This window comes from Primulina eburnea, chromosome 13 (assembly GCF_022965805.1).
Source record: "Primulina eburnea isolate SZY01 chromosome 13, ASM2296580v1, whole genome shotgun sequence".
Lineage (NCBI taxonomy): Eukaryota > Viridiplantae > Streptophyta > Magnoliopsida > Lamiales > Gesneriaceae > Primulina > Primulina eburnea.
The window spans coordinates 1,996,293-2,010,167 of record NC_133113.1 but is presented as its reverse complement, the minus strand read 5'-3'; the positions used below and the strand labels follow the sequence as shown (position 1 = coordinate 2,010,167).

The 13,875-nt window shown below is 38.4% G+C and overlaps 2 protein-coding genes across 2 annotated transcripts; one reads left to right on the top strand and one right to left on the bottom strand.

The window, feature by feature from the left end:
- Positions 1-7,426: 7,426 nt before the first annotated feature.
- LOC140810792 (uncharacterized) lies at positions 7,427-9,919 on the bottom strand. Its single transcript, XM_073168684.1, is given in 2 exon segments — positions 7,427-8,724; positions 8,726-9,919. Coding segments are annotated over 2 exon segments (1,587 nt in total). The 5' UTR covers positions 9,686-9,919; the 3' UTR covers positions 7,427-8,097.
- A 1,030-nt stretch (positions 9,920-10,949) lies between these two features.
- Positions 10,950-13,622, top strand: LOC140809716 (LYR motif-containing protein At3g19508). Its single transcript, XM_073167426.1, has 3 exons — positions 10,950-10,972; positions 13,006-13,244; positions 13,384-13,622. Exons 2-3 carry the CDS (start codon positions 13,035-13,037, stop codon positions 13,441-13,443), a joined length of 270 nt encoding a protein of 89 aa, XP_073023527.1. The 5' UTR covers positions 10,950-10,972; positions 13,006-13,034; the 3' UTR covers positions 13,444-13,622.
- The last annotated feature ends 253 nt before the right edge of the window (positions 13,623-13,875 follow it).

Below are 13,875 nucleotides of genomic sequence, written 5' to 3'. Positions count from 1 at the left end.
TGCATGAATTTATGTTGACACTGTGAGGATCCGACTGGATATGGGAGGGAATCCCAACTATGACATGACCCTCATACGGTGGGGATATAACCGATTCGGCCTCGCCCCCTTAGAGGAATAAAAATTAGGGACTGACGTCAGTAAACCATTGAAAGTAGAGGAATCTCAGTGTCAGGTCAAGTATACGAATGTGATATGAGTCAGATTATGCATGGTGTGTGTGTGTGTAAATTTCGAATTGTTATATGCATGTTGTTGTGTACTCGAACGGCCCCCACTTGCTGAGTATTTCCCCAAAATACTCACCCCTCTTACACCTCCCCAGATAAAACTGAAGATAAATCAGAGGAACAGGTCGAGGAAGAGGAGTCGGACCAGTTTTGGGGCTGGTGAAATCATTATATTCGAATTATGCTGCAAGATTTAAGGATTTTAGTTGGTTTATTTTATTTGTAAACGCTTCCGCAATTTAATTATTTATACAGTGGTTGTTTTTGGCGAATTTATGAAATAAACTGGTTTCGGTTTATACTGTGCTACGAGGCTTGTCGTTTTTCGATTTTGTGATTGATGAGCGACGCCGGTGTCAATCCCCGGTCTCGGGGCGTGACAAAACTTAATAACATGATACTTAATGCGGAAAGAATAGATCTATGTTTGGTATCGACAACCTGCAATCATTGGAGATCTTCCGAGGCTAATTGTGGTGAGATGAACTTGTAAGAATTTATTCATGTTTTAAACTTAGTAAGATGATACTGAATGCGGAAAAAATAGATCGGATATTACCTCCGACCATTGAATACGAAGAACGCCTTAAACATCTCCTTGAATTTTTTCTAATTGTTTGATAAAGGAAGAAGAGATTTGACGAATTTTGATGATATCCATTCGTAAAACGATAAATAAATCTCAATACATTTATCATATTAGTATACATAATATTATTGATTTTCACTCCTTTAGACATGAAACGTATCTCATATTTATTATAATGAAATATGTCGACCATAATTAAATTATTTTATGGTCTTAAGTAAAATAATCTTAAATAACTTGGATCAAGACTTGGACAGAGTTTTTGAAAGATGTAATTTTATTTGGGAGGAGGTAATGAAGATGAAAAAGAGAGACGAGGAAGAAGTCTCCAATCCAGAACTTATTCTTCTCCAGTTATTCTTGTTGGAATTTTGATGCTTAATGAATGAAAATTAAGCAAATAAATCAATGTGTTTGATTTGGAAAAATTCGAAACGAATAACGAAACTTAATGAACGAATATTAAGTTCGGTGGTTCTGAATTAAACTCGAAAAAAGTTCTTCATATGTTGAAAGAACTTAAACGAGTAGTCGGAACGTGAAAGGGACGGAAACGGAAAAAAAAAAAAGGAAGAAAAAGGTTCGGTGAACAGTGCCTGGCGCGCGGCTGCGCACGGATCTGCGCGCATTGCCAGTAGCAGGCGCGCGGCCGCGCGCGTTTCTGCACGCAGGCGCGCGCGCCTGCCGAGTGCTGCCGAGCGCGCGCATGCCGAGTGCTGCCGAGCGCGCTCGGCAGCGCGCGCGCTCCTGCCGAGAGCACTCGGCAGGGGCTGCCGAGAGCGCTCGACAGCGCGCCCCTTCGCGGTTTTCGTGTCCCTTCGACTTTTTCTGATGTTTTTTCATTTCCTTGGCATTGTTTGATGATTGTGATCAGTTACAATGGCCAAGGGACACTCCCTATGAATGAAAGATCATGTCTTTTGCATGAAAAATATAAAATGCTTGACATTTTGAAATTCAAACATAACATCATATGCATATTGTTTTCTTCCTTTCTTCAACAAGAGAGAGTTCATCCATTTCTTTGTGAAAGAACTTGAATATTTGAGTGCTCATTATTCAAGTGTTGTAGTTGTATCTTGGGAGAAGATTGCCACAAACTCTAGCACATTGTGAGGGCAAATTCTTCTTAAGGAGAAAGTGTTCAACACTTGCCTCTACAAAGCCATTTCCATTGTTTTCTTCTTACTTTCCCTCATATTTTGAATACCCCAAACAACAATCTTAAGAAGAATTTCGGATTTTTGATCATTTGCAAGAAGAACTTCAATGGCATCTTCATCTACAACACCACATCCAACTATTACACAAGGAGAAAAACCAGAAAAATTTTCTGGTGCGGATTTCAAAAGATGGCAACAAAAGATGCTTTTCTATCTCACAACCTTGAGTTTATCAAGGTTCTTGAAGGAGGATCCTCCCACCGTTGCTGAAAACGAGACAGACACCAACATGAGGGCCGCTTTGGATGCTTGGAACCAAAGTGATTTCCTATGCAAGAACTACATCCTCAATGGACTTGACAATGCATGTACAATGTGTATTGTCAAGTCAAGACCGTCAAGGAACTATGGGATATGCTTGATAAGAAATACAGAGCGGAGGATGCGGGCTTGAAGAAGTTCATTGTTGGGAGATTTTTGGACTTCAAAATGGTGGATTCAAAATCTGTCATGAGTCAAGTGCAAGAATTACAACTTATCTTGCACGAGATTCATGCGGAAAGAATGAGTCTAAGTGAGTCCTTCCAAGTTGCTGCGTTGATCGAGAAACTCCCTCCATTGTGGAAGGATTTCAAGAACTATTTGAAGCACAAAAGAAAGGAGATGGGATTGGAGGATCTCATTGTAAGATTGAGGATAGAAGAGGACAACAAGAACACCGAGGCCAAGTCCAGTAAGATGGCACCAAGGGTGAACATTGTTGAATCGAGTCTTCAAGGGAAGAAGAGAAAGTTTGAGAAGCAACCACAACAAGGCCAACAACCATCAAACAAGAAGAAGTTCAAAGGCACGTGTTATAACTGCGGAAAACCGAATCACATGGCCAAGGATTGTAGGAAGCCAAAGAAGGGAAATCCTCAAGCCAATGTAGTTCAAGAAAGGTCGGTACCATTTGATTTTTCTGAACTTAATTTATCTGCAGTTATTTTGGAAGCCAACTTGGTGGATAACTCCAATGAATGGTGGGTTGATACCGGAGCAACTCGACACATATGCTCAACCAAAGGGATGTTCTCCACATACACTCCATCGACCGGGAGAAAACTTTACATGGGGAACTCCGCTACATCTGAGGTGGTGGGCACGGGCAATGTCGTACTGAAGATGACATCGGGTTTGCAAGTAACCCTTGTTGATGTACTTCATGTACCGGACATAAGAAAGAACCTCGTGTCGGGGTCTCTGTTGGTCAAACATAGGTTTAGACTAGTATTTGAGTCTAACAAGTTTGTATTGACTAAAAATGGTCATTTTATTGGAAAAGGATATCTCGATGAGAACCTTTTCAAGTTGAATGTAATGGCTATACGCCAAAATGTTGTTGAAAGTAATAAAGGAAAAAGTTCTATTTACTTGCTTGAGTGTTCTTATTTATGGCATGTTCGTTTAGGACACGTAAATTTTAATACCTTGCAACGTTTAATGAAGCTTGAATTATTGCCTAAACACAACGTCGATCCAACACACAAATGCGAGATATGTGTTGAAGCAAAAATGACCAAAGCGCCTTACCACTCGATTGAAAGATGTACTACTCCTCTAGAACTAATACACACCGATCTTGGTGATTTAAAGTTTGTACAAACTAGAGGAAGAAAAAGATACTACGTGGCATTCATTGATGATAATACAAGGTACTGTTACGTATATCTTTTGAGGTCAAAAGATGAAGCTCTTGAAGCATTCAAATGTTATAAGACCGAAGTTGAGAATCAACTAGGCAAACAAATAAAGAGAGTTCGAAGCGATAGAGGGGGCGAATACGGAGCACCGTTTGATGAATTCTGCACATCTGTGGGTATAATTCATGAAACGACTGCACCTTATTCACCTCAATCGAATGGCATTGCCGAAAGAAAGAATCGAACTCTAAAAGATATGATGAATGCTATGTTGATAAGTTCAGGACTACCCCAAAACTTGTGGGGGGAAGCAATACTATCGGCTAATTACATCCTGAACAAGATACCCCACAAGAAAAATGACAAGTCACCGTATGAATTGTGGAAAGGTCACAAACTTTCCTACAAGTACCTCAAAGTGTGGGGGTGTCTAGCTAAGGTTGAAATACCAAAGCCTATACAAGAGCGGATTGGACCAAAGACGGTCGACTGCATATTCATTGGATATGTACATAATAGTAGTGCATATAGGTTTATAGTGCACAAATCTGAAAATGCAGAAATGAATACGGGCATGACAATTGAGTCAAGAAATGCAGTATTTTTTGAAAATATATTTCCTTGTAAAGAGAGGAAAGAAAATGGTTCTAGCAAAAAAAAACTAGAGACGGAGAATGAAGGTCAAGTACCTACACATGATCCAACTCGAAATGAAAATGCTATACCATTGGAAGACTCTTCAACGGAGCAAGAGCCAAGAAGAAGCAAAAGGGCTAGAATCTCAAAGTCCTTTGGTCCAGACTTCCATACTTTTATGTTGGAGAATGAACCAAAGAACATACAAGATGCTCTTGCTAGCCCTGACGCTCCTTATTGGAAAGAAGCCATCAACTCTGAAATGGATTCCATTTTGCAAAACCATACTTGGGAACTAGTGGATCTTCCACCAGGTACCAAGCCATTGGGATGCAAATGGATATTGAAAAAGAAAATGAGAGTTGATGGAAGTATTGAAAAATACAAAGCCAGGCTTGTGGCCAAAGGCTATAGACAAAGAGAAGGTCATGATTTCTTCGACACGTATTCACCAGTTTCAAGAATAACATCCATTCGTGTACTCATTGCTATTGCAGCTTTGCATAACCTTGAGATACATCAAATGGATGTCAAAACGGCATTCTTAAATGGTGAACTTGAAGAAGAAATATACATGGATCAACCTGAAGGCTTTGTTGTTAAAGGACAAGAAAGAAAAGTCTGTCGTTTAATTAAGTCTCTATATGGACTTAAACAAGCGCCCAAGCAATTGCACGAAAAATTTGACAAAGTGGTATTGTCAAATGGATTTAAGATTAATGAGTGTGACAAATGTGTTTACATTAAAGGCACTCGAGAATCTTATGTGATGGTATGTCTATATGTGGATGACATGCTAATAATGGGGAATAACCAAGAGTTGATTAAGGGTACAAAGAAAATGTTGACAAAACATTTTGATATGAAAGATATGGGTATTGCTGATGTAATTCTAGGGATTAAAATCTTTAGAACTCCAGAAGCAATAGTCCTATCTCAATCTCATTATGTAGAAACAGTGTTAAAGAAGTTTAACGCTTATGAATCTACCCCAGTAAAAACGCCTTTAGACGTGAATGTCCATTTGGCGAAGAATCGTGGAGAACCAGTTTCCCAATTGGAATACTCCAAAGTTATTGGAAGCCTTATGTACATCACTAATTGTACTAGACCTGACATCGCTTGTGCGGTTAACAAGTTAAGTCGGTTTACAAGTAATCCTAGTGATGCACATTGGAAGGCGTTGACAAGGGTGCTTAGATATTTAAAGCACACCTCAGAATATGGACTACATTTCACAAGGTATCCAGCAGTAATTGAAGGATACTGTGATGCAAATTGGATTTCGGACACCAATGACTCCAAATCCACCAGTGGCTATGTATTTAGCATTGGTGGAGGAGCAGTCTCTTGGAGGTCATCGAAACAAACTTGCATTTGCGAGGTCTACTATGGAATCGGAGTTCATAGCACTAGATAAAGCTGCAGAAGAAGCTGAGTGGCTTCGCAACTTTCTAGAGAACATTCCATGTTGGACAAGTCCAGTGCCAGCAATCATGATACATTGCGACAGTCAGTCGGCAATTGCAAGGGCACAAAACAGTATGTACAATGGCAAGTCTCGACACATTCGTCGAAGACATAATACTGTGCGACAGTTGATCTCTAATGGAGTTATAACTGTTGATTATATTAAATCAAAGGATAACTTAGCGGATCCGCTTACAAAAGCATTAAATAGAGATCAAATGTACTGTCTGTCAAGAGGAATGGGTTTAAAACCTACCAAATAAAGTTTTCATAGTGGCAACCCAACCTTGTAGATTGGAGATCCCAAGATCTTGGTTCAATGGGACAACTAAATTATGAGAACTTGAGGAATCACTCCTCATTCCTAAGACGATGAGTGAAGTTGCCTACAAAGGTAGTGAGGTTAAGTATTGTACTTTTAATGATTCCGTAGCGTGCAAAAGCGGGGTAAGTAGGATACCCTTTTACAAGGAGATCACCTATGTACGTGTGAGGACGGGCCGCCTCGATGAAACACGTATGAAGCCAAGATGTGTTCCATGGCCAAAACGGACACAACCGATAAAACAAAATGGAAATGGAAGGAAGGTTATCATGTGGGTACAGTTGTCTGGTTTTACATGAACCGCCAAGAAGTTCAAGACATCACGTTCACTTCGTGGCCTAGTAAATCCGATTGTATTCCACTAGGGCAGGTTCAAAGCCAAAAGCTACCTCTCCTGATGTGATAATTTTTCGTATATACTCTCTCTTATGCATCACGAGCATTCATGCGTTAATTTCATTCATGTGGGGGATTGTTGGAATTTTGATGCTTAATGAATGAAAATTAAGCAAATAAATCAATGTGTTTGATTTGGAAAAATTCGAAACGAATAACGAAACTTAATGAACGAATATTAAGTTCGGTGGTTCTGAATTAAACTCGAAAAAAGTTCTTCATATGTTGAAAGAACTTAAACGAGTAGTCGGAACGTGAAAGGGACGGTAACGGAAAAAAAAAAGGAAGAAAAAGGTTCGGTGAACAGTGCCTGGCGCGCGGCTGCGCACGGATCTGCGCGCAGCCGCGCGCGATTGCCAGTAGCAGGCGCGCGGCCGCGCGCGTTTCTGCGCGCAGGCGCGCGCGCCTGCCGAGTGCTGCCGAGCGCGATGGGCAGCGCGCGCGCTCCTGCCGAGAGCGCTCGGCAGCGTGCGGGCGCGGGCGCCTGGACGCGCCCCTTCGCGGTTTTCGTGTCCCTTCGACTTTTTCTGATGTTTTTTCATTTCCTTGGCATTTTTTGATGATTGTGATCAGTTACAATGGCCAAGGGACACTCCCTATGAATGAAAGATCATGTCTTTTGCATGAAAAATATAAAATGCTTGACATTTTGAAATTCAAACATAACATCATATGCATATTGTTTTCTTCCTTTCTTCAACAAGAGAGAGTTCATCCATTTCTTTGTGAAAGAACTTGAATATTTGAGTGCTCATTATTCAAGTGTTGTAGTTGTATCTTGGGAGAAGATTGCCACAAACTCTAGCATATTGTGAGGGCAAATTCTTCTTAAGGAGAAAGTGTTCAACACTTGCCTCTACAAAGCCATTTCCATTGTTTTCTTCTTGCTTTCCCTCATATTTTGAATACCCCAAACAACAATTCTGTCGAAATCATTGGAAACATGGTCATGGGATTTGATGATGATCATAACGCTATCAAAGAACGGATGTACGATGATTCTGCAAAGCTCCAAATCATCCCGATTGTTGGGATGGGAGGAATCGGGCAGACGTACTCTAGCTAGAAGAGCTTACGAGCATTCACTCCTTGCTCAGTATTTTGACAATTGTGCATGGACCACAATATCTCAAGAGTATTAAAAGAGAGAGCTTCTTCAAAAGCTTCTTCAATCCCTCAAGAAACAAGAAAGTCAACAATCTGGTGCGAGCGATGCCCAATTGGCAAAGCTATTCTATCAAAATCTCATAGGTAGACGATATCTCCTTGTGATGGATGATATATGGAGTACCAAGGCTTGGGATGACTTGAAGATGATATTTCCAGAGGATGGTAGTGAAGCCGGATCTTGTTGACTACTAGACTATCAGATGTGGCAGTTCATGCAGGATCTTCTAGTTCTCTGCTTCATCAAATTAATTTTTTTTAATGGAGATCAAAGTTGGAAACTGTCGACAAAAATTAGCAGACAATGCATTGATGGTGGTTGTGGAATGATGTCATCTTTATATAGTGAAATGATTCGGTAGCTTTATGTAACAAAATTGACGAAAAAACACACGATTTCAACCTCATAGGCTAGGTATTATAGACAAATCTTGGACTCCTAATTCTGGCTAGGTATTATAGGCAAATCAACCTCATCACACCACTCAATACATCTTGTCTCATAATATGAAGTCCTCACGTTATTAGCGAAATATGTCACCCAAATCTTCCCACCCATTCTCCATTTCAACACACTCCCTTCCATCTCTTTGCTAATCCTCCACCCCACACTTCCACCGCAATCCGCCCCGGAAACTACCAGACCGCCAGACTTCGAAAACCCCCGGCCACCTCCTGTGTACCGATTCTTAAAATCTATCCTAATATCTCCACCAACAATAGGCTTCCACATGGCAACCTCAACCCCGGTGGTAGTATCACACAAACTTGCATCAAATATGGCAACATTTCCCTCCACATCTTGGTCCCATCTCCAATTCTTGATTTTGGCTCTAGTTGCCTTCTTCTCCATTGCTTTCACCTTAGGGGACTTTGAATTTTCAAAGCTGCCCTTCAAGATCTTTTCGATTTCCATCTCCCTCTCCACGTTATCCGTGGACCGGCCCAAACTCAACCCGCCCACATAACCGGCCCCAGCTTCCGGCCCAACCCACATCTGAATCCTTGATGGGAAATACTTCTCCTCAAGTAAAATTTTGTCCTCGTCTTTCTTGAACCCTAGATTAACCTACATGCAGACGTAAATTATCCACACGTGCGTTTACTTGAACATAGTTTTCATGAAACCCAACTGTATATTCCAACTGAATCACAGCTTCAAGCTGCTGATGGGCTAAAGCGTACTTCAGCAGAGATTCTGTAGCCTGCAAGACAGAAGGGAAGTCACCCTTTTGACCCTGAAATGACTGCACGCAGTTCATGGATTTCACCGGAGCATAACCCTTCAAAATCCATAACCCGTGAGCTTCCATGGCATAAGAGAATCCAAGATTCTTTGACGGTAAATGGGTCAAATTATGTATTCCAGCTTCAACATCTCTTAAAATAAGCCATTTAGCTAAGATGTACCCGAAGGTGCGCATGAAACAGTGCTCTACATCTGCTCCGATTGCGATGAAGAAGCTGCGCATCACCGGCGCATGTTTGCACGTAAATGCGTCGATGTTCGGTGCCAGCAATGAATGGAAATAGAAGGAGCCAACTTCCGACGGCGAGTCCCACGCGCAGAGCCAGAAAAGGTGCATGAGGAAGATGAGGTTGAAGAAGCTGGAGAAAGATTCCGGTGAGTAAGAGTCAAGAATCCACGACACCGGCTGCAGGTTGGGCTTCTCGAGCTGCCAACGGCGGAGGTTGCTGCTATCATGCGCGGTGGGTGAACGCGACACGATTTCTTGAAGGAGTTGAAGAACGAGCGGCAAGAAGGGCTTGCCCCAATCCAAGGGACGTATGTCAGAAGCCCAGATGGTCGTCTCCTTTTCTTCTAAACAGGGAAACCCAACGAAGCAAATTGAGAACGTAAGGGAAACTTCCGAATCCAACCCACGAACTCTCTCAGCTCTGAGTTTAATCGATCGAGTTTCCGAGTTTTTATTTTTGGAAGACGCGAGTGGCAAAATCTGCTGTGAATTCGACTCATTCCACTCTTCCGAGTCAGGAAGTTCACATATCCATGACCAAATATCCATAACTAAAAATTTCCTTGTTTCTTGTTGCCTAGTTGCAGATTCTTAGGATTTACGAATTCTTGGAAAGAACAAGTCCGGAGTGAATTAAATATATTGATGAAGTTGATAAAAAAAATTCTTTGAATTTGATGGATATTATTTAAAAAACCAAAAATTTGATTTGGGTGGCGCAGAGGATGCCAAGTCCATTGAAGACAGTAGTGGTTACGAGTGAAATGTGGTTCTATCAAGTTGTAAGTTTTGGATGGAATAATTGTGTATTCATGGCATTTATTTCTTTTGTTTTCACTTGCATTCTACCTCATATTCCTTGAAGTTTTAAGGACCAGAATTATAATATATTAGATAAAACTGGTGTGAGACGGTCTTACATATCGTATTTTGTGAGACAGATATCTTATTTGGATCATTTATGAAAAAATATTATTTTTTATGCTAAGAATATTACTTTTTATTGTGAATATCGGTAGGATTAGCCCGGTTCACAGATAAAGATTCGTGAGATTATCTCGACTTATTCAATTTTATTATATATAATATAACATTTGAGCGCTTTAAATAACCGTTAGCAAAACACAAAAGTATATATAATTTATATCGAAATACTTTAATTAAATATAAATATTATGTATATATATAATATTCCTGTATTATGTTACAAATATAATACGACTGACTCGACTATCTCGACGGCTTGCATATATAATATCACGTGAAGTTTATATAATGGTATCATGAAGTCCTCCTAGTAAAACCTGGTCCGGATCACATACCTTGCCCGTGGTGTGGTAATGAAATTATTGTTTTTTATTTTTTAAATTTATAAATTTTAAACTATATGAAATTAAAATTAAATAAGAGAAAATAAAAATGGAAACGTTGTGACTATAAACAAATATGTGTTTAAAAGGGTTTTAAAACTTATATATGCTAGTAACCAAATGCAAATGTCTTGCATGTAAGATAAAAAAGTATGGCAAATATTTGTGTAAGACGGTCTCATGAGTCGTATTTTGTGAGACAGATCTCTTATTTGGGTCATTCATGAAAAATAATTACTTTTTATGCTAATAGTTTTACTTTTTATTGTGAATATCGTTAGGGTTGACTCATCTCACAGATAAAGATTTGTGAGACCGTCTCACAAGAGACCTACTCAAAAATTATAAACTAAAAAGGATTTTTCATTTTTGAAAAACAAAAAAGAGTAAAGAAAAATAAAAGAATTTTCTCAGAACTTTATATATAAAAAAACAATCATCGAGGAATCGCGCAGCCGAAGTACTACGGGCCAATTAAAAAAGTAGGAGTGAGACAAAAAGTATTTAAAAAATAAGGACTCTGATTTTTTTAAGAAACAGGGACTTGACTTTTGATTATTATATTAATTGCAATTAAAATCTTTAACTTAATTAATTTTCCTCTTCTTTTTATTTTCGGTCGACACACATATTCCCCCAATTAAAATTTACAAGTCTTTTTCCCCAAATCGGGATCTGTCGACCCAAAACCAATTTAGTCGGCCTAAAATATACTTTGAGAAAAAATAAGAGTCAACCCAAAAAAATTGGTCGACCAAAATTAAGTTGGTCGACGAAGTATTATAGGTCGACCAACATTAATTTCTTGGTCGACCAAAATTTTGTTGGTCGACGAAGTATTATAGGTCGACCAACATTAATTTCTTGGTCGACCAAAATTTTGTTGGTCGACCTAGAAGACCAACAAGAATTCTTGGTCGACCAAACAAGAAGAAATTCTTCTTGGTCCACCAACATAATTTTGGTTGACCGAGAAGAACCCATAATTATGCCAAGTTTATTTTATTATTATTATTATTATTAATTCTTGTATATTTTACTTATCATATTCTCTTAATTTTTGTTGAATTTTGTAGGATATATTTTTGGGTCGACCCAAAAGCAAAGCAACAAGGGTCGACCCAAAAACAACAAAGTCTACTTTGTGTCGACCCAGCTAAATATGTGATTCATATATTAAAACATGTAATATTCTATAACATAGTTGTGAAATTGTGATTCATATGTTACAAACATTAACATAATTGTGAAATGTGATTCATATATTAGAACATGTAACATAATTGTGAAATTGTGATTCGTATTTTAAAACAACATGTAACATATAGTTGGTTGTGAAATTGTGATTCATATGTTAAAACATGTAACATAATTATGAAATTATGATTCATATGTTAAAACATTTAACATAGTTGTAAAATTGTGATTCATATATTAAAACATAATTGTGAAATTGTGATTCATATGTTAACATATAGCATAATTGTGAAATTGTGGCTCATATGTCAAAACACATGCAACATAGTTGTGAAATTGTGACTCATATGCCATAACATGTAACATAATCATATAACATTATAGAACATACTTGTGAAATTATGTGATTCATATGTTAAAAACATGTCATATTAATCAAAATTGTGTAATTATCCGTCAAAATTAAATAATTATCGATCATATTTGTCAAATATTCATGTGTTAGAAAAATGGTCGACCCAAAAGCAACCTTGGTCGACCCAGAAACAACATGGGTCGACCCATAAATCACCCCGGTTGACCAAAAAACTGACCAACAACAAAATCCACCATAAATAATTAAATCGAAATTAAAAAGATCGATACAATATCCAATAATTAAAAGACCAATACAATGTCCAATCAAATACAAAAAACAAGCACTGAGTCAATCAAACTTGATCGATGTTGGGCAGACCAAAATTTTAATATTTTGCTTAGTCGACTCAAGCGTATTTTGCTTGGTCGACGCAAGCAAAATTTTGCTTTAGTCGACCAAAGTGGGTAGACCATGTCGACCAAGCTTGGTCGGCCCAAGCAAATTCCGACCAAGCTTTGGGTAGACCAAAATTTGGTCTACCTAAAGTTTGGTCAACCTAAGCAAAATTTAGCTTGGGTCGACCAAGACCCAGGTCTACTCAAAATTTGATCGACTTTTTTTCAAGTGAGTCGAAGAAGCATAAGCAATAAATATTATCATATTTTTGTCAATTATTTGTCCGATTGAGTTTGTTTAGATGAGACAGATCTGTATCGAGAATTGTCGGGAAAAGAAATACGATCGGAAAAGAAATGGAAAGAAGTCGACGGAAAAGAAATCTATTTTGGAGTCGACTGAATGAGATTGATGAAATTAATATTAAAATTTTAAGTTAATGATATATTTACGTTCAATAGAGAAATATTTATGTAAATTGACGTGTAGATGTGTTGTTTTAAATAAGTAACGATGGAGTCCATTTTCCCTAAATTTCTCAAGTACTAGCCACGCACTGAAAATTCTCGATCTTTTAATGGTTATCAGCGAAATGTCTAAAGCTTTAAGAGCCTACAGTGAAGTGCTGAGGCTCGTTCGACGCCTCCCAGAAGATACGAGGGGTTATTACGCTAAGTACGCTCGCGAGAACTTCGTCAACTACAGAGAAGTCGACCCAAAAGACGAGGCTTTCCTTCACGAACTCCTCAACAGAACTTATAATCATTCTTTATGGGTTCTCAACAAGGTCAGTTAATCGCGCTCACGCGTGTGTTAATGAATAGATTTGAACCTTGTTTATGGATCTTTAGCACAAATTCCACATACCAGATTCGTTGATTTGATCCTAATCGTGAACCTGTTGTTTGGGTTTTCACGTGGTGCAGTACTCGGTGAATGAATCTGCTGCGAATAAGCTGAAGAAGATCTGCTCTGCGGGTGCTTGAGTGTATTAGATCTCCTTAGCGCTCACCAAATGTTTGTTTTTATTCTCCTGTGGAATTTGTTTGTTGTCTGATTTATATAATAATAGTTATATAAATACAATTTTTGGGCTTGGATATTTTGCAGTATTTTGGTATTACCTTTTGATCCAGTCAAATAATAAGCCCAAATTCTTTTTTTTTTTTTTTTTTTTTTTGGGAAAGAAGGACTTGTTTTTTAGATTTTATAAATAATTATTCACAATTGCTTGTGAAATCAATATGAGATTGTATTATTACCGGATGTATGTCGACTAAATATGGTTTTCATTCAGATATCATTATTTCAACATTGTTACTTACAATATGTTTATTTTAAATATGTTTTATTTATATAGAGTTGTCGGTGTACAACAATCGCTCTTGCGAGGAGAACAATCGAGACATAACATTTTA